General features: G+C 48.4%; 1 protein-coding gene across 2 annotated transcripts in view; it reads right to left on the bottom strand.

Annotated features, from left to right (window-relative positions):
- Positions 1–19,189, bottom strand: part of SREBF2 (sterol regulatory element binding transcription factor 2) — a 60,567-nt gene that overhangs the window by 21,394 nt on the left and 19,984 nt on the right. Inside the window, exons 2-10 of one of the 2 annotated variants that reach the window (XM_060025762.1) lie at positions 16,483–16,914; positions 15,278–15,459; positions 14,452–14,598; positions 12,802–13,023; positions 11,683–11,797; positions 11,293–11,474; positions 4,823–5,015; positions 4,034–4,215; positions 1,543–1,819 (exon numbers count right to left, since the gene is read on the bottom strand). In XM_060025762.1, the coding sequence (XP_059881745.1) occupies positions 1,543–1,819; positions 4,034–4,215; positions 4,823–5,015; positions 11,293–11,474; positions 11,683–11,797; positions 12,802–13,023; positions 14,452–14,598; positions 15,278–15,459; positions 16,483–16,914 (1,932 nt within the window). Of the gene's footprint in view, positions 1–1,542; positions 1,820–4,033; positions 4,216–4,822; positions 5,016–11,292; positions 11,475–11,682; positions 11,798–12,801; positions 13,024–14,451; positions 14,599–15,277; positions 15,460–15,568; positions 15,879–16,482; positions 16,915–19,189 lie in introns of those variants that run through there. The other variant, XM_060025763.1, reaches the window with a different exon arrangement.

Raw genomic sequence — 19,189 nt, 5'->3', positions numbered from 1 at the left:
CAGAGACCTGGGATGGAGCTGCTTCCCTCCCCCCGGGCCCGGGCACACTGATGGGACAGAGAAGCAGGGGAGGTCTGCAAATGGCCCTCTGCTAGAACTCTACGAAGGCCCCAGGTGTTCACACCCCACAGCTGGCTCCAGTGTCTCATCTCCACTCCCCCTGGGGCCTGGGCTGAAGCTCCCTCCCTCAGCCACCAGGGCTGTTACCTATATCCTGTTACCACATCCCACTGCTGTTCTCTGCCCTCATCTTATCGATGGCCCAGCAGCAACTTCCCTTCTTGAACCCTCTGACTTTGCTCCCTCTACACCAAGCATCTTGGCCTCTCCTGCCTGACCACCTCTCAGGCAGCCTCTGCCCGACTCCTTGTCCCGGGCCTGCCCCTTCCGTGTGGGTCTCCTTCCACATGCCCTCGAGGGGCCCCCTTCACCACAAGCCCTCTCATCAGCACCCATGGTTTTCATTCTCACCTGCAGGCCAAAGACCCAGCTCCTTTCCTTGGCCTGCAGATCCAGCGTGGCCCCCACCACTGCATCATTTCCCCTCGGTGTCTCACAGGCAAGTGTCCCGAGCGGAACTTCTCACCTCCTCCCTAGAAAACTGATTTTCCTCTTGTTTTCCTTACCTTTGCTGGTGGCAACAGCGTTCACCCAAACGCTCAAGCAAGAAACCAGAGAACCATCTTAGCTAGCTCCCTTCCTTACCCTTCCCGTCCAATGAGTCCCCAAGGCCTGTCAACCCCACTTTCTCCTTTATCTCTGTCCTGTCCTCTTGGCACCTGCATTAGCTTCCACTGGTCCTCCCTGAAGGCAGCCTCAATGCTCTCTTCAGAGCGTATCATCTCGACCTCAGAAGCACAGACCTGATGACGTCATTTCCTCCACTGCACTGGCTCCCATCCCTCTCCCCTTGCACAGCCAACCTTGGGGACCACTGGAATATTCTCCTCCAGAGCTACCCACGTGGGGTTCCTCCTTGGGAACATGCATCCCTCTGCCTGGAAGGCACCTCCCCTTCTGCAGAGCTGGTGAACTCTACGCATCCTTTCGTGCAAAGCCGATACTTTCCAGAAAGCCTTTCCTGAAACCCTCCCCAACAAGGACCCCTTCCCCTGAACTGAAATCCAATTCTTCCGCTACCTCTACCACACGGAACTGTAATTCACTTGCTGACCTGTCTGCTTCTCCATTAGAGCAGGAGTTCGTTGAATGAAATAAATGATCATATTTCACTGAATCTAAGATGCCATCAATTTTAAGTTTCACTATTAAGTACCACCAAGGAAAAAACACTGCCAACTCAACCATGACATTCATTGTGTAGAGGACAAAGCCAAGCGTAGAGATGTTAACGTGAAAAACGTGTGTCTTAAATTGATGAACTGCAATCTTTACCGCTCTAGCTGTTTGTCTAACCATCCTAAACGGGTAGTGTGAAGGGGACATCATTCAGCTGGGGCAGAAAACTGGCAAACTGCGCCAGGGTGGAGCGATGGCATGGGGGCACTTCGAGGCAAGACAGGCCGTGGTGGCAGCCCTCACCTGTGATGTGCAGCTGGTGCAGCCTGTGATAGGCCAGGGCTGCATCCCGAGCGCTGGTCTTAGCTTCCTCCTCAAAGCCTGCGGCAGTGGCCAGGGTGGCCCGCCGGTGCTGGAAGACCTTCTTGAGCAGCCAGCGCACCAGGCGCAGCTTCTGCAGGCTGTAGCGGATCACGTTCCAGGAGAGGCTGCAGGCCAGGTCCAGGCGGGAGGTGGGCAGTGCCCGGCCCAACACTGACAGGCAGGTTTGCAGGTTTGCAGCGGCAGCTGCAAAATCTCCCTAGCAAGAAGCAAGAAGGTGTAATGTTCGCTGGCCTTGACGTGGCCTTTTTGTTTTACTTTAACAAAAACTCTTACTTTCTCTTCACCCCTCCAGACTATTAGAGTAATACATACTCACTGAAGAAAATCTGGGAAAATTTAGAAAGCTACAAAAAAGTAAAAAGAAATCACCTGTAATCTTATCCCCCAGAAAGAATGACTGCTGACATTTTAATATATTTCCTCCCAGTCTTTCTACTAAATTGGGATGGTACTATGTTATATCTTCAAGCAAATACTATTCAGAATTTCAGAATTTATGTACGTAGCTTTCATACATATGGTGATGACATGGATCTAGATGATGAACGATGTGATCTTTTAGGTTCTCAAAGTGTGGTTCCCAGAGATCAGTAGCATCTTGTTAGATGCTACTGGTTTCTGGGAATCTTGTGAGAAATGTGAATTCTTGGTGCCTCACCCTAACCCTCCCCCCCCCACCCCCCCGACCTAATGAATCAGAGCCTCTGGGGTCAGGGCCTCTGGGTGATCCTAATGTCTGCTGACGTTTGAGAACCACAGTTTTAGGCAAATACACAGCTAAACTACTCTAACCAAGGATCTGAAAAACTCTCTGCCAACCTGAGAGGGTCTAGCAGGGAGTCTACTGCCCTGTATTGAAGGCCTTTTTCTCTGTTTTTCTCATTACTGGAGGCGACACAGTCTTGAGAAACTGGAGTAAACGCTCTTCTCCTTTCCCATCACGCAGTGGGTATGATACCTGTACTTTCCTTCCTGCACCATTACAGAAAAGAGGATCCTTACAAGGGGAAAGTAGATGCCAACGCTCTGAGGATGACAATCTCTGAGGTGGTGCTGCCATCCTTCCAGCCAGGAGAAGCACCTGTGTTTACAGGTTCCAAAGGAGGTGGGCCTTTCTCTGTGTCTCCTGGCTCCTCTTCCTCGTCTTTCCCAGGAAGGTTGGCTGTTTCCAAGGCTCGGGCTTTGGCTCTTGTCTCTTCCAACTCACCAATCCAACTCGCCCTTGAGTGCCCTCCCCTGGCAGACGCACAGCTTCCGGCACACTCTGGTCCCAACCCATCTTGGCCACCACGGCCTGCCTCCTGGTCGGGAAGCTTCTCACCCTCAAGGCCCTCTCATAGCACTTTCAAGCAACACGGTTAGATGGAGCCCACCACAGCTTCCAGCCTCCCCCATCTCTGAGTCACTGTCACTGCCACTTTCCTTCCATTTCACATCCCAGGTATTTCTTGAATTCATGCCTTTCCTTTCAATTTCCAGCTCCTTGTCACCTCTCACCCAGCCTCCTCTAAGAGCACCCTCACTTGCTTCCATGCATCTGTGTCTCCCTCCTCCAACCCACCCTTCATACAGCCACCAGAATGACGTTCGTAAAACACAGCCCTGAACCTGTCTCTAGGATAAACATCTAGGGGTACGTGTCATCCTGCGTTAGGGGTGGCGCCAACAACCACACCTATATTGCAGTAGCCGCAGCCCTGGACATGGCTGACAGGTCCACTGACAGACTGGCTGGCCAAATTCTCTCTTGTGGGCTCCGCAGCTGGCAGGCGGGGAGAGCAAGCCCATGGCTACCTGCTGCCGAGGGCTGGACTGGTCCTTGCTCCTCCCGAGACACGGGTGTTTAACTCTTCCTTCCGTGCCGTGAGTTTGCCCCAGAATCCTTCCCATAAACTCCTTTGTTGATTTCAAAAGAGGATTTGCAGCAAATTTTCCTGCTCAAAAACCTTCCTGGTTCTCCAGAGAACTGGGACAAAAACCTCAAATCAGTTGCTAGTCAAATACGTCTCCAACTTGGGCCCTAGCTACACTACCAGCCTTAGCCCTCGTCTCCCCCGACATATCCTACACTCCAGACATACCCATCTACTTGCTAGTCCCCCAGAAGCCCACCTATTCCTGCCATCCTCTCCCCTTGGAAGGGCCTTCCTGCTCTTGACCACTCTGCTCACACCCCAGACTCCCAGAGCACTTTACTCTCCCGTCATATTACAGACTAGAGATCAGCTCGTGTCCGTGGAATCACTTCTGCCTAGGTGCCCTCTCCTCCGCTGCCCTGTAACTGTTGGGGGTAGGGTCCCCTCGTCCTCTTGCCCCCGGGGTATTTTTATATGCTGGGGTGTTGGAATAAGTTGCTGAGTTATGGGCCGAGCCTGGGGGAGGAAGGGGAAAGGCAGGCGGCAGGACTCACCCGGGCCAGGTCCAGGTCTGCCTGCTTCCGGTGCCTCCAGAAGGTGACTGAGGAGCGCGAATGCGGCCGGATCACTGGCTCCCCGTGGACCAGCAGCTTCACAAAGACGCTCAGGACAATCACACCATTCACCAGCCACAAGAGGAGCGTTGGCATCATCCAGTCAAACCAGCCCGCAGAACCTAAGGAGGAGCGTCTCAGCTGAGCCCGTGGGGAAGCGCCTCCTGAAGCAGCCCTGGGAGACTGCAGGGCACCTGACTGACCCCTCACTGTGAAAGCAAAGAGCCTCCTACCTCATTTTTGGAACAAATGCGACTGCTTCATTTAGTAGCAATGTCGAAGTGCATAGGGGAGGAATAATACATGCACCTTAATCCACACTATAGCAAATTTGGGACAGTTCTACAGCCTAACTAGGAACCCTGTAGCCCTTGTCTCTATGGGGCAGGATGCCACAAAAATCTTTGTTAGCCAAGGCAGGGTTAGGCCACTGGTTTAATGACTCAGGCAGTAAGAAGACCACATCCTCCTTCAAACAGCCACACCCTCAAACCCCCAATTAAGGCAGTGCAGGGTCCTGATTTGTTTTGCTCTTTCTGACTGAACTTGGGTTTGCCCTGTTACTTCTGAAATGCGACTTATGCCAGTCCCTATCAGAAGCAAGCAGGCGGGGGCCCCCTATGAAAGCCCTTCGGGACCTGGCGGACAAGCCGAGTGGCTGCATGCAGGGCCTTCTCCTGCCACAGCAGCCCACCCAGGCCCGGGTGGCACGAGGGGCCTTCCACCTACCTGACTCGAGAGACAGCATGCTGCGGCCAGAGCCTGAGTGTGGACGCTGGTCCGAGTCGTGGGCCCCTCCCCATTGCAGCAGGGCGGTCAGGGGGTTAAAGGAGAGGCACAGGAAGGTGAGGACACACAGCAGGATTCGCGAGCGGTCCACCATGCCAAGTGCTACAGGAGGAGAGTCTGGCTCATCTTTGACCTTCAAAACGGGGCCACAAGGTTAGAACGAATACTGCGTGGATATTTATAGCATTTTACTTTTATATATATCGGAATCAGATCATGAGATTCAAATTCAAGACCATTAAGTCAGATGGGAATAAAGCACTTGCCCTTTTGCCACCTGGGAGAAGAACATGTTCTAAAGACCAGAGGGACATGAGCTCTGCTTTTACAACAGAGCTCCATCACAAAAGAGAACACTCTGCAGGATTCTGTTTCTGTGTAATTCCACAACAGGCAAGCTCATCTAAAGCGACAGAAGGCAGATCAGAAGTCTCAGGCTGGAGAGACGTGTGTGCACTTCCTGCAAAGTGTAAGTTCATGGGAGATAAAAATGTTCTATATCATTTTGTTCTAAACTAGAAGGGATTTATTCATTTATCATTTTGTTGTTTTTTTATAAATTAATTTATTTTTCTTTTATTTATTTTTGGCTGCATTGGGTCTTCGTTGATGCGTGCGGGCTTTCTCTAGTTGCGGTGAGCGGGGGCTACTCTTCCTTGCGGTGTGCGGGCTTCTCATTGCGGTGGCTTCTCTTGTTGCGGAGCACGGGCTCTAGGCACGCAAGCTTCAGTGGTTGCCGCACGCAGGCTCGTAGTTGTGGCTCCCGGGCTCTAGAGTGCAGGCTCAGTAGTTGTGGTGCACGGGCTTAGTTGCTCCGTGGCATGTGGGATCTTCCTGGACCAGGGCTTGAACCTGTGTCTGCTGCACTGGCAGGTGGACTCTTAACCACTGCGCCACCAGGGAAGCCCCATTTATTGTTTTTTGTTTTGTTTTGGTTTTTTTGGCTGCACCACACAGCTGATAAGATCTTAGTTCCCTGACCAGGGATCAAACCCGGGCCCTCAGCAGTGAAAGAGTGGAGTCCCAACCACTGGACCTCCAGGGAATTCCCTATTGTTATTTTTTAATTGAAGTATAATTGACCTACAACACTATATTGGTTCGAAGTACACAACAGAGTGACTCGATGTTTTCATACATTACATCAGCTCCATGGTAAGTCTAGTTACCATCTGTCACCATACAAAAACACTACGATACTATTGACTATATTCCCCATGTTGTATATTTCACCCTTGTGACATTTATTTTGTAACTGGAAGTTTGTAGTATCTTTTTTTTAAATTTTTTTTTTAGTTTGTAGTATCTCTTAACCTCCCTCACCTATTTCACTCACCCTCCCAACTCCCTCCCCTCTGGCAATCACCCATTTGTTCTCTGTATCTACCAGTCTGTTTCGTTTTGTTGTGTTCGTCCATTTGTTTTGTTTTTTAGATTCCATATGTAAGTGAAATCCTATGTATTTGTCTTTGTCTGACTCATTTCACTTAGCATAATACCCTCTAGGATCACACATGGTGTGACAACATCTCATTCTTTTTTACAGCTGAGTAACATTACACAGTATATATATATATAATCACATCTCCTTTATCTACTCATCTATCTGTGGGCACTTAGGTTGCTTCCATATCTTGGGCTATTGTAAATAATGCTGCAATAAACATAAGGGTGAACATTACTTTTTGAATTAGTGTTTTTGTTTTCTTTCAGAAAAATACCCAGAAGTGGAATTGCTGGATTGGATGGTAGTTCTATTGCAAATTTTTTGAGGAAACTTCCTACTGTTTTCCATAGTGGCTGTATCAATTTTCATTTCCACCAATAGTGCATGAGGGTCCCCTTTTCTCCACATCCTCACCAACACCTATCATTTTCTGTCTCTTTTATTACACTTAGCATAATACCCTCTAGGTCCATCCACGTTGTCACAAATGGCAAGATTTCACTCTTTTCTTATGGCTAATATTTCATTGCATATATACCACATCTTCTTTATCCACTCATCTATTCCTGGGCACTCAGGTTGCTTCCTTATCTTGGCTATTGTAAATAATGCTGCAACGAACACAGGGGTGCATATGTCTTTTTTTTTTTTTTTTTTAATATTTATTTCTTTGGCTGTGCCGGGTCTTAGTTGTGGCATTCAGGATCTTCGTTGCTGCATGTGGGATCTTTTTAGTTGCGGTATGAGAAATCTTAGTTGTGGCATGCAGGATCTAGTCCCCTGACAAGGGATTGAACCCATGCCCCCTACAATGGAAGCTCGGAGTCCTGACCACTGGACCACCAGGGAATTCCTGATGTTGAGCATCTTTTCATGTGCCTGTTGGCCATTTATATGTCTTGCAAAAATGTCTATTCATGTCTTCTGCCCATTTTAAAATTGTTGTTTGTTTGGGGGTTTTTCTGATGTTGAGTTGTATGACTTCTTTGAAAATTTTGGATACTAACCCCTTATTAGATATATTGTTTGCAAATACCTTCCTCCATTCAGTAGGTAGCCTTTTAGTTTTGTTGGTAGTTTCCTTTGCTGTGCAAAAGGTTTTTCTTTTGTTTTTTTTTAGGGTTACATCCGTCTACTCTATTTTTTTTCTTAATTTATTTTTATTTTTAGCTGCGTCAGGTCTTAGTTGTGGCACGCAGAATCTTTTTGTTGTGGTGCGCGGGCTCTCCGTTGTGGCGTGTGGGCTTCTCTCTAGTTGTAGCCCGTGGGCTTCTCTCTAGTTGTGGCATGTGGGTTTTTCTCTCTCTAGTTGTGGGGCGCAGGTTCCAGAGCACTTGGGCTCTGTAGTTGTGGCGTTTGGGCTCCAGAGCGCATGGGTTTTGTGGTTTGTGGTATGCAGCCTCTCTAGTTGAGATGCGTGGGCTCAGTAGTTGTGGCGCATAGGCTTAGTTGCCCAGTGGCATGTGGGATCTTAGTTCCCCGACCAGGGATCGAACCCGTGTCTCCTGCATTGGAAGGCAGATTCTTTATTTACCACTGGACCACCAGGGAAGTCCCAATGCAAAAGCTTTTTAATTTGATGTAGTCCCATTTGTTTATTTTTGCTTTTGTTCCCCTTGCCTGAGGAGACACAGCTCCTCCCAAATTGCTAAGACCAGATTTCCCTGGTGGTGCAGTGGTTAAGAATCCATCTGCCAATGCAGGGGACACAGGTTCGAGCCCCAGTCCGGGAAGATCTCACATGCTGCAGAGCAATGAAGCCCATGCGCCGCAGCTACCAAACCTGTACTCCAGGGCCTGCAAACCACAACTGCTGAGCCCGTGTGCCACAACTACTGAAGCCCGTGCGCCTAGAGCCCGTGCTCCGCAACAAGAGAAGCCACAGTGATGAGAAGCCCATGCACCGCGACGAAGAGTAGCCCCCGCTCGCTGCAGCTAGAGAAAGCCTGCACACGCAACGACAAAGACCCGACGCAGCCAAAAATAAATAAATTAAAATTAATTAATTAATTTTTAAAAATTGCTAAGACCAATAACAAAGAGCATACTGTCTATGTTTTCTTCTGGGAGTCTTATGGTTTCAGGTCTTACATTTAAGTCTTTGATCTATTTTGAGTTTATTTTTGTAGATGGTGTGAGAAAGTAGTCCAGTTGATTCTTCTGCATGTAGCTGTCCCATTTTCCCAGCACCATTTATTGAAGAAGCTGTCATTTCCCCTTTGTATATTCTTGCCTCCTTTGTCATAGATTTAAGTATGGGTTTGTTTCTAGGCTCTCTATTCTGTTCCATTGATCATGTGTCTGTTTTTGTGCCAGTACCACACTGTTTTGATTACTGTAGTCTGAAATCACGGAATGTGCTACCTCCAGCTCTGTTGTTCTTTCTCAAGATTGTTTTGGCTATTTAGGGTCCTTTGTGTTTCCACATAAATTTTAGAATTATTTGTTCTAGTTCTGTGAAAAATGTCTTTGGTATTTTGACAGGGATTGCACTGAATCTGTAGGTTGCCTTGAGGAATATGGTCGTTTTAATGGTATTAATTCTTCCAACCCATGAGCACAATATACCTTTCCATCTGTTTGTGTTGTCATCAATTTCTTTCATCAATGTCTTATAGATTTTCCAGTACAGGTCTTTTACCTACTTGGTTAGATTTATTCCTAGACATTTTCTTCTTTTTGATGCAATTGTAAATGGGATTGTTTTTCATTTCTCTTTCTGATACTTTGTTGTTAGTGTATAGAAATGTAACAGATTTCTGTATATTAATTTTGTATCCTGCAAACTTACTGATTTTATTTATTAGTTCTAACAGTTTTTTGAAGGTGTCTTTAGAATTTCCTATATATAGTATCATGTCATCTGCAAACAGTGACAGTTTTTTTTTTGTTTGTTTATTTATTTATTTTTGGCTGCATTGGGTCCTTGTTGCTGCGTGCGGGCTTTCTCTAGTTGCAGCAAGTGGGGGCTACTCTTTTTTGCGGTGCACAGGCTTCTCATTGCGGTGGCTTCTCTTGTTGCGGAGCATGGTCTCTAGGTGTGCGGGCTTCAGTAGTTGTGGCACACGGGCTCAGCAGTTGTGGCTTGCAGGCTCTGGAGGGCAGCCTCAGTAGTTGTGGCACACAGGCTTAGTTGCTCCGTGGCACGTGGGATCTTCCCGGACCAGGGATTGAACCCATGTCCCCTGCATTGGCAGGAAGACTCCCAACCACTATGCCACCAGAGATGCCCAACAGTGACACTTTTACTTCTTCCTTTCCAATTTGGATTCCTTTTATTTCTTTTTCTTGTCTGATCACTGTGGCTAGGACTTCTAATTCTATGTAGAATAAAAGTGGTGAGAGTGGGCATCCTTGCCTTGTTCCTGATCTTGGAAGAAACGCTTTCAGCTTTTTACTCTATATCTTGATTACTGTGAGTTACATAAGCGTATACACTTGTTAAAACTCATCATACTGCACGATACAGTAAAATAGGTGCACTGTATCACATATAAATTACACCTCAAAGTTGATTAAAGACCATACTTTAGTATGAACCTAACAGAAGCTTGCTTATTCTTTTTTTTTTTTTTTAGCCACATCACACAGCTAATAGGATCTTAGTGCCCCAACCAGGGATTGAACCTGGGCCTTCAGTGGTGAAAGTGTGGAGTCCTAACCACTGGACTGCCAGGGAATTCCCAGACGCTTGCCTATATCTAAAACCACAACATTGTTTTGTTTTCTCCCCAGTTTTATAGAGGGAGAACTGGAGGCAGAGGCCCTGCCTGCCCAGGGAGCCTAAGGAGGGAGGGAGACTGGAACCAGATCTCCGCTGACTCCCAGGGTGTACATCCCACACAACTTGTTTTCAGTATTTTTAAACCATTTGAAAATTTCTTCTGAGGATTCAGACACCTATCTAATTCAACGTATATGTCACGTGGCCTTTTGTTACCAAGCAGAATCACATTTATAAAATATTTCAAAAACAGAGCTTCCTTAATAAAATTAAGTACATGATACAATAAATGGTCTGATCAAAAACTTATGCTAGGGGCTTCCCTGGTGGCACAGTGGTTGGGAATCCGCCTGCCAGTGAAGGGGACCCAGGTTCGAGCCCTGGTCCGGGAAGATCCCACATGCCAAGGAGCAACTGGGCCCGTGCACCACAACTACTGAGAGCCTGCGCTCTAGAGCCTGTGCTCCGCAACAAAAGAAGCCACCGTGGTGGGGGGCCCGTGCACTGCGACGAGGAGTGGTCCCCGCTGGCCGCAACTAGAGAAGGCCCTCGCGTAGCAAAGAAGACCCAACGCAGCCAAAAATAAACAAATAAAATAAATTAAAAAAAAAAAAAAAAAACTTATGCTAGAAGGGAACTCTGTGCTTTTGAGGCCAGAAACTGCCAATGCCAAAATACAGCACAAACCCCAGTGGTCTCCACAGGCTCCTGGGAAGATCATTAGGCTTGAGCCTCTTTTAACGAATTCCATTAAACAAGAATTGCCAGGGGCTTTCTTCCACAATTAAAGGCCCTTGGTAGGAATGTTATCTATTAGACTGCAAATTCTAATCATTTCCCAAAGAGGACCCAGAGGCAGCATCATCCTAACCCAACTGATCAAGCTCACAAAGTGGTCTTGCCAGGCTCATTATGGGCGAGGGAAGCGATGAGGCGCCTCCAGCAACTCCTGGCTCCGCACAACAGCCGCTGTGTGTTCCCATGCTGGATTTGGCCATTATTCCCCTCTGATGGGCCCTTTCAGCAAGGACCAGTAAAACCGGAGGTTGTATCCCCATGCAGAGTCAGCTTTCTTTTTCTTTATTCTCCAGTACGTGGCTAATTTCACAGAATTCTCGTTCCTCTCCAGCCCAGGGCCTCTGAACACCTGACCTGGACCGCTGTCTGCAGCCTCCCCACTATTAACTTCGGGGAGATGGGAGAGATTCCAGGGGTCAGGGGATTTCAAAAGCTCATTACCTTTGCGTCATCCAATAGAGGGCTTCCTGGCTCAGAGTCGATGGAGTAGGGGGAGAAGCCTGCCTGGGACCCTGAGTCGGAGGCCGGAGGCGACATCAGAAGGACATTCTGATTAAAGTCATCGATCTTCAGGTCCACGTCATTGTCCACCAGGCTGCCTAGGTCAATGCCCTTCAAGAGCTCTGTAAAGAAAACCCTACCTGGCAAACGGTCCGTTTTATAGCACCCCACCTGGGCTGGAGCTGGGCTAGGTGAGGGATGCACAGCCCCTGCTCCTGCTTCACCCCTGAAGGCACCTTTTACACAACAGTGGACCCTGCCCGGTGCCCAGCACAGGACTTCTACTATAACCGGAAAGTCTGAAACCCTTTTCTCAACGAGCACACTTACTGTTCTTCTGATTTGCCAGTTTCAGCACCATGTTCTCCTGGCGCAGTTTATGATTGACCTGCTGCAAGTATTTGATGTAGTCAATGGCCTTCCTCAGAACGCCAGACTTGTGCATCTGGGAAGGAAGACGGGTGAAAAACATGGTGGCGTCAGACCAGCTTGCAGTGAAGAGAGCAGAGGCCCAGAGCTCGGGCTCTGGAGTGGGAGGTGCTGAGTTCAGATGCTGACTCTCCCACTACTTAGCTGTGCAACCCAGGACAAGTTACTCAACATCTCTGAACCTCACTTTCCTCCTCCGTGAAATAGGGATAATGATAGTATATGAGTCATAGGCTTGCCATGAGGATTAAATGAGCTAATATGTGTAAAGAGTTTAGCCTCTGGCCTGGCACACAGTAACACTATATATTAGCTGTTACTCCTACTTCCTATGATAATCCTAGCATCAAAACAAACTTTAAGGAAAACAAATGACAAACAAAAAACCAGAGTACTGTTGGCTGGTTATCTTAAGTAAAGGTATATTAGTACCTTTCAGATTTGTAGGCTACAAGGAAAATTATATTTTCTTTCAAAATAGAGGTAAAGATAAACAGACAACAGGTAAAAAAAATCTCCTATGTGCCAAAGCCAAAAGGTACATTCATTGAAACACCAGAAATTTATGAAAAACCAATTTCCTCTATTTGTTCTTTGTCAAAGATCCAATCTCCATTTTTCCTCCTCCCTAAAAGGTTAAAATATTGTTAGCCATCCCTGAATACAATTAAACATATGCCAAAAATGCCATCAGCTGCCTCAGATGTACACACGGTTGTGTATCTGGCCATCAGTGAGCAGTAGGTGTCTGCAACACGGTGGTGGTAGTGGAGGTGGTGGTGGCCACCACCACTGCAGAGCAGACTCAAAGGTCCAGGCAGGCCACGGCCTTACCAACACCCAACAATTAATATTTTATAATCCTGGAATTTCAAAACACCAAGATGCTTTAGTAAGAGAGCACCTTTAACTATTCTTGCATTCACTCAGCCTGGGCCTGGGTCTTCCCTAAATTCCTGCAGCAAAGACAGATAGAGGGGAGATGATGGGGCATGAAATAACATTTTGCTTGGCACCTACCTTGGCATCTGTCCCCATGACCAGGTCCTTCAACTCAATGATTTTGTCATTGATGGAGGAGCGATACCGCTTCTCAATGATGTTGTGTGTCGTCCTCCTTTCTCCTTCCTTGGGGGGCTCGAGCTGCTTGACTCCTCCAGGTACCTGCTTAATGGGCACTTTCTCTTGTCCCATCATCACAGGCATTGTGGTCAGAATGGTCCCATTGCTGCCCACCAGGGTCTAGAACAGACACAAGGGCAGAATGACCACTTGGTTAGTCTGAGTAAAGCAACCTCGCAACACAAACCCACTGGCCCTGGCCACGTGGCATCACCTGAAAACGCTGTATAGCCTGACACCCTTCCTGGGTTAATTAAGTCCAGAAGCCTTAGGAGCCGTGGTACCTCAGGTACTGTGCCCCTTTCAGAGTCACTGTTGATTAGTCATGTGCCACAACAGCATTAATGTGGATACACACCAACCTTTGATGTAGGGATGCCAGAAACACGTCATGTGATTTCCTGCTTTGCTGTCGACCCATTAGCCACCTCTGAGCTCGCATACAATGCACCAACCACAGAACTTTCTCCTGGTGTATGGCACGTATTTTCCTCTCACATGACGGTGAAGTTAACTTACTGCATTTCCTTATACGATTTGCCCATCAAAAAGCTCAAGGGCAGAAGTGAAAATCAGAGCCATTTTATTAAACAGACCAACTAGAGAGGCTTCCCCTTGTTTTCCCCTCAAATCTGCTTTGCTTGCTCTTTGTTTCTGTTTTCACTACTTTTAGTTTTATTTTCTTCAACAAATGGCCTCAATATCCAAATGGCCAATGAACACACAAAAAGCTTCTTAACTTCGTTAGTCATCAAGAAATAATTCACACATAGTAAAAAGCACACAGTTTAAGTGTACAGCTTAATGGAATTGTGATGTATGCATACAATGTGTGTAACCAAGGTAACCCTGACCAAGACACAGACCATTTCTATCCCCTTAGAAAGTTCCCTCATGCCCCTTCCCCCAGAGCAGTAATCATGCTCTGACTTCCAGCACCATCTTCCTGAACTCTGTATAAATGGAATCATCAGCAGGAACTCTCTGTGATAAGCATCTTTTGCTCAGTGTACTATTGTTGAGGTTTAGCCACGTAGTTGTAGGTATCAATAGTTCTTTTTGGATGGATAGTTGGGTTGTTTCTAGTTCTTGGCTTTTATGAGTAAGGCTTGCTTTTGAATTCTGATCACTTTTTCTCTCAGACTCTCTTGCCACAAGATGAGACAGTGGCCAAGACCCTACAACTGAAGTATGGGTGCCTTTCATGTACCCCACCTTGGAGCCCCTCCCTTCCTGGGGGGCCTAGGGTCCTTCAGAAGCTAAACCTCCATCAGCAGGACCTAAGAGGCAGATGGTCCTGTGTGGAGCTGTTGCCCAGAAACTGGGGCTCCTCTGCTGTTCCTCTCTTGCCCCTCATAAACCCTAGTACTCCCACATAACATTCAGTGCTGGTACTTCTTAAGGGAAAAAAAACCTAAAATGGGGTAATTTTGCAATCTGACACACTGCATAGAGCTGCCACATCTATTCAGTATCTGGAGGCTTCGTTACCATCTCTGAGGCCTAAAACCCCCAAGAAGTGGGGGTGGGGTGGGGGGCAGCTCTTACCGGAACTTGAAGGGCAGCTGTCTGGATGGGGGTGGTGAGGGCAGTGAGGGCTGGGTTCTGGACTGCGGCCATCACAGGGCTGCCATCTGTCTTCAGTGTGGTCAAAACAAGGGAATCTGTCTTGATGATCTGAGGCTGTACCAGGACCTGGATGGAAAAGAAGAAAAGGAAAAGGAAGGTAGCATTACTTTTCTATTTTGCATTACTTCTTCCTGTACAGACCCTCCAGAAAAGAATGAGAAAATAAAATTTTCATAAAACTGAGAATGTAGCTTGATTACTGGGTTGCCGGGGAGAAGGCGTACAGCTAAAGAGGGTCTGGGTTGGAAGGCTGAAAGGCTTTGAGGAGAGCAATGCCAGCGGCCTAGCCGGGGCAGAGCAAGCATGGCTCGGGTGGACAGTGGAAGGAAGAGAGACCTGATTGTGGACAAACTTAGGAATGTGAGGAAAAGGGTTGGGAAGCAAAAATGGTAAAACTGGATTGTTTTTTAAAGCTAACTTACTTCATTAGTTAGAAATACAGTCCACTATGATACACACCTTAAGAACATTCTGGCACATTTCTTTTCAGTTTTATACCCATTACATGTGTAAATGAGTTAATACACCAGCATTTACTGAGTTTAGGTGGGTGCCAGTGTGCATCTGCAGACGGCTTCTCTGCCAGGTCTCACGGGTGTCTCGTAAGGTCCAGGTGCCCCTACCTGCCCTGCAAGCTACTCCCTCACACTCCGCTGGTCCTGCTTAGCACGTAGACCACATCTTCAACCACAGGCCGGCCAAGAGCCCCAACCAAGGCCTCCCTGAATTCTTGTCAGCCACCTACCGGGACCTGCTGCACCTGGGGCGCAGCAACTGTCTGCACCGTGGCTGGGGCGAGGGTCTGCAGCGTGCCATTGGCTGTCTGCGTCAGCACCCGCTGGGCCTGCACCGTCTGCACCTGCTGCTGGATGGTGACCGGCTGCACCTGGGAGGATGTCACTAGGCTTTGGACTTGAGGCTGAAGGACTTGGGAAAAGAGAAGAAAAAAAGTCACGTGGACGAGGAATGCATTCTGTCACCGTAGCTGTGGCAATAACCGAGGCTGGAGTGCCTCCTAACGATCCCAACTCCCCACCTGTTGCTGAAGAAGATGTGCACAGCCATTTACAAGCTGGTCTAGATGACAAGAACATCCCATAAGGGCTGCATCAATTTCTGAGGGAACGAGTACAAATTATTTCATTACTCCGATGCTGGGGTGGAGGTGAGAGAAGCTAATCAGCAAGTGACTGCACCCAGCAAGGGAGTTAGCAGGTGTTGAGAGCCAACTCCCTGGGGCTTCATTTCCTCCCGTGAAGTGAATGGAAGGTGCACTTTGGGATGAGGGTCTCAGCTTCTAGCTTTGTGGCCTCCCCCCAGCCCCTAAACCCTTGAAGCCCATTAAAGACCTGTCAGATTCTTTGAAATTAGTAGAGCAATACTAACCCCACCCAGGGGTCCCCACAGGGTCAGAGAGCAATCTGATGAAAAGGTGCTGGGACACAGCACAACACAGAAAGTCCCTCATTCACTCAGCACACACCGAGGGCCTACTGTGAGGCCCACCAGTCGGAGACACGGCACCTATGTTAACAGGAGTACTCTTCTCTGCAGTGGACGCTCAGGAGATGTCTCCTGGATGAATGGTTCTCAACCTACAGGTGCTGAGATCTTCCTGGTACCTGGGTGAGTTTCAAGACTAATTTTATTCAAGCCCCCACCTCTAGTTACCAGGACATCCCTGTGGCTACTGTGCCCGCTGGAGTCTCTGACCACGCATCCTTGAAACAGGCACAGTAGACATTAAGGTATTTGAAGAGACCGAATGTGTTCCTGCACCACTATGCTTACGGCCAGCTACTGAAACCTCATTCAGACAGGGCCAAGTTGATAGGCTGTGTCATCCCCAGAGAGGGCAGAACTATTTACAGTCTACCTCGGAAGTGTCTGCAAACTGGCACAAAAACTTTTGAACCAACCAATCGCTATTACATCTGAGTTCTGAGTCACCTTGAAAGCTGGTAGCTGCGTTCTGGTATATCAAAGGCTGCTGGATGATCCTCGTCTGGGGAGCGGTGCTGAATGTCGGGGTGATCATTACTGTCTGCTGCTGCAGCTGAGCTGGAGGCTGGGGCTGGGGCTGGGGGCGGGGCTGAAGAACGGGAGTTGCCCTTGGCGGAGGGGGAACCGCGGTGGGGGGAGCCTTGACTTGTAGGGCTGGAGCCTGGGGGGAGGTAGCCGAGGGCGAGAAGGAAGGTAACGGGACCTGGCTGAAGGACCGCTGCACCGAGGGGTCCCCGGCTCCGGCTCCGCCACCGCTGCTGCTGCCATTGCTGCTGCCGCTGTTGCCACTTCCACCACCGCCAGGGAAGGAGCTGCACAGCTGCTCTGAGAACAAGTCAGGGAACTCTCCCACTTGATTGCTGACAAACTGCAGCATCTCTGTGAGCAAATGGAAAGGAGTAATTCTACTGCCAACCAAAATATCTATTAACTTTCAAATTTGCTTAAGAAACCGAGGCATGAAAATCCAATAGCTTTCCCAAGACACTGCAGAGATGGGTCGCCTCTCTCTCATGGGGGAGTGGGACAGGACTTCACTTGCTTGATGCTCTTCTCCCTCCTCACCACCTCCAGGCTTGTTCTACCCACTTTCCTCATTGTCTGTACCAGGCCTAAGAGGAGCTACCTCTGTGCAGGGTGACTGTTCCTCTTGGAGGGTACAGCTGGTCACATTTTACGGTTGGGGTATTGCTGTCCTGAGTCTTTGGAGCTCAGCAGCCTTGTACTGTGAGGCCACCTCCAGTCTCAGCACTGCTTCCCATGGCAGGGGAGTCCCCAGACCCCAACTCTCCTCACCACAGGCAGACTCTGGGCCTTCTCTCCAAGATGGGCATATCCCTGGGCACTGTTGGTACCCTCAGGAACACTCGGGGATGATAAAGTTGATGGCCTCCAAGTCATGGAACTTTAGAGGTGGAATGGATGGAAAGATGATACACGAAGTCCAGGACAGGGAAATAACTCGGCCAAGGTCACACAGCTCATCGGGGCACAGCAAGGATTAGAACCAGTTCTCTGCCTCCCAGCCTCGCTTTCTTCGACTGTACCCCAGTGCCTTCACTGTCAGAAGGTCAGGGCAGAACAGCCCAGGCCCTGGACCCCTCTGGCTGTGCCCCTTTCCTCTGGGCAAGGAGCCTGTGGAGCCAAGGGGATGTGTCCGCTGAAGATCATGCCGCCTTCTATTGGCAGATCATGCTCCAAGTACCCGGGACCCCTAAATTCCCAGCCCAGAGGGCCTCTTCCCCTGCTTCATCCTCCCAATGGTTCACCCAAATCGAACTTAATCCACAACTAACAACTCATCTCTCATGACTCCTTCCTCCCCGTAGGGCTGCTCCCCATTAGGAGTCTGGGGCCTCAACTTTGACCCAGGTATGTTCAGATCTACAATTCTCTCCCCTGTCCACATTCTCTCCCCTTTCCTCTCCAACACATTCCCAAAAAGCTACTGCTTGTTCCTAAACTCCGGCACCCTCCTCTCAAAACCCTCAAGGCTGCAGGATGCTCTGATTTGGTCACCAAAAAGAAAAAACAAACAAAAACGAAAAACAAAGCCCCCAAACACTGTCTCCATTCATTCGTCAAACCTCCACCAGCAAGTCCCTCCCAGGTTTCTAGCAGTGTGTGTGTGTGTGTGTGTGTGTCTGTGTGTGTGAGGGGGAGGAATCTGGGCTATAAAGAGTCTTATGTTAGGCGAGCAGAAAGCTACCAGGGGTTTCTAGCACGACCTCCACACAGGATAACTGGAGCTTAGCAGTTCAGCATGTTCAGTGTTCAGTCAGTTCAACCTGCTGGCGAGACTGCATCTCACAAGATTCAATGACTACACGGTGGTGTTATTTACCAACACCTCGACACCCTGCTCTGTCCCCACTCAGCCGTCAGCTGTGGGAGGGAGAAATGGGCAGAATGCCACAGATACCGTAACCTGTACCAACAAATTCCAATTCCTTGTACATGATTAAACTAAGAAATACCCTCAAACTCAGCACAAAATTTAAACAAAACACAACTTGGTGCTGACACATTCCAAGCACAACACAATATTATAAAATGCTTTAAGAAATTAAGAGAAACCTAATAATTCGTTGAGCTTTCCAGAACTCCCATAAAATCCTGACTCTGGGGAATCAACACAGAGGACTACTTTGTGAGCCAAAAGAACATCACTCCCTGGCTGATTGTTCTAAGCCATGGAAAGCTAAGGAGGGCAAAAGAGGCCAGAGGGTAGATGGGCACAGGCTTTGGCACTAGGTGGGTCTCAAAGGGCCCATCTAATCAGCTGTGTGAACGTGGGCAAGTCACTTCTTTCTACACCCTCGTTTCCTTACAGGAGGCTGCCACAAGAAGACTCACTTGGCTTCTTTGTGGTGAGGATTAATAAGAAAATTGATGCACAGTGCTTGGTGGGGGCAGACCCTTACAAAGGTCCCTGTCAGTGGTGCTTCTGAAGCCCCACTAAACAGGCACTCAGCTCCACTTACCCTGTCGAGTGCTCTCTAGAACCTTTTGTTGGGGAGACATGGTCTGGCTGGTGAAGTAATGTACGGAGGTCACAAAGCTTAGTTCACAAAGCAGGTTAAGTGTGTGTAGGCAGATGGAATGCGACTGCTTAAATTTAAAAAAAAAATCCTTTTCGACCCACACATGAGGA

This window comes from Delphinus delphis, chromosome 11 (genome assembly GCF_949987515.2).
Source record: "Delphinus delphis chromosome 11, mDelDel1.2, whole genome shotgun sequence".
In the NCBI taxonomy this organism is placed as follows: domain Eukaryota; kingdom Metazoa; phylum Chordata; class Mammalia; order Artiodactyla; family Delphinidae; genus Delphinus; species Delphinus delphis.
This window is presented reverse-complemented; position numbering and strand designations above follow the sequence as displayed.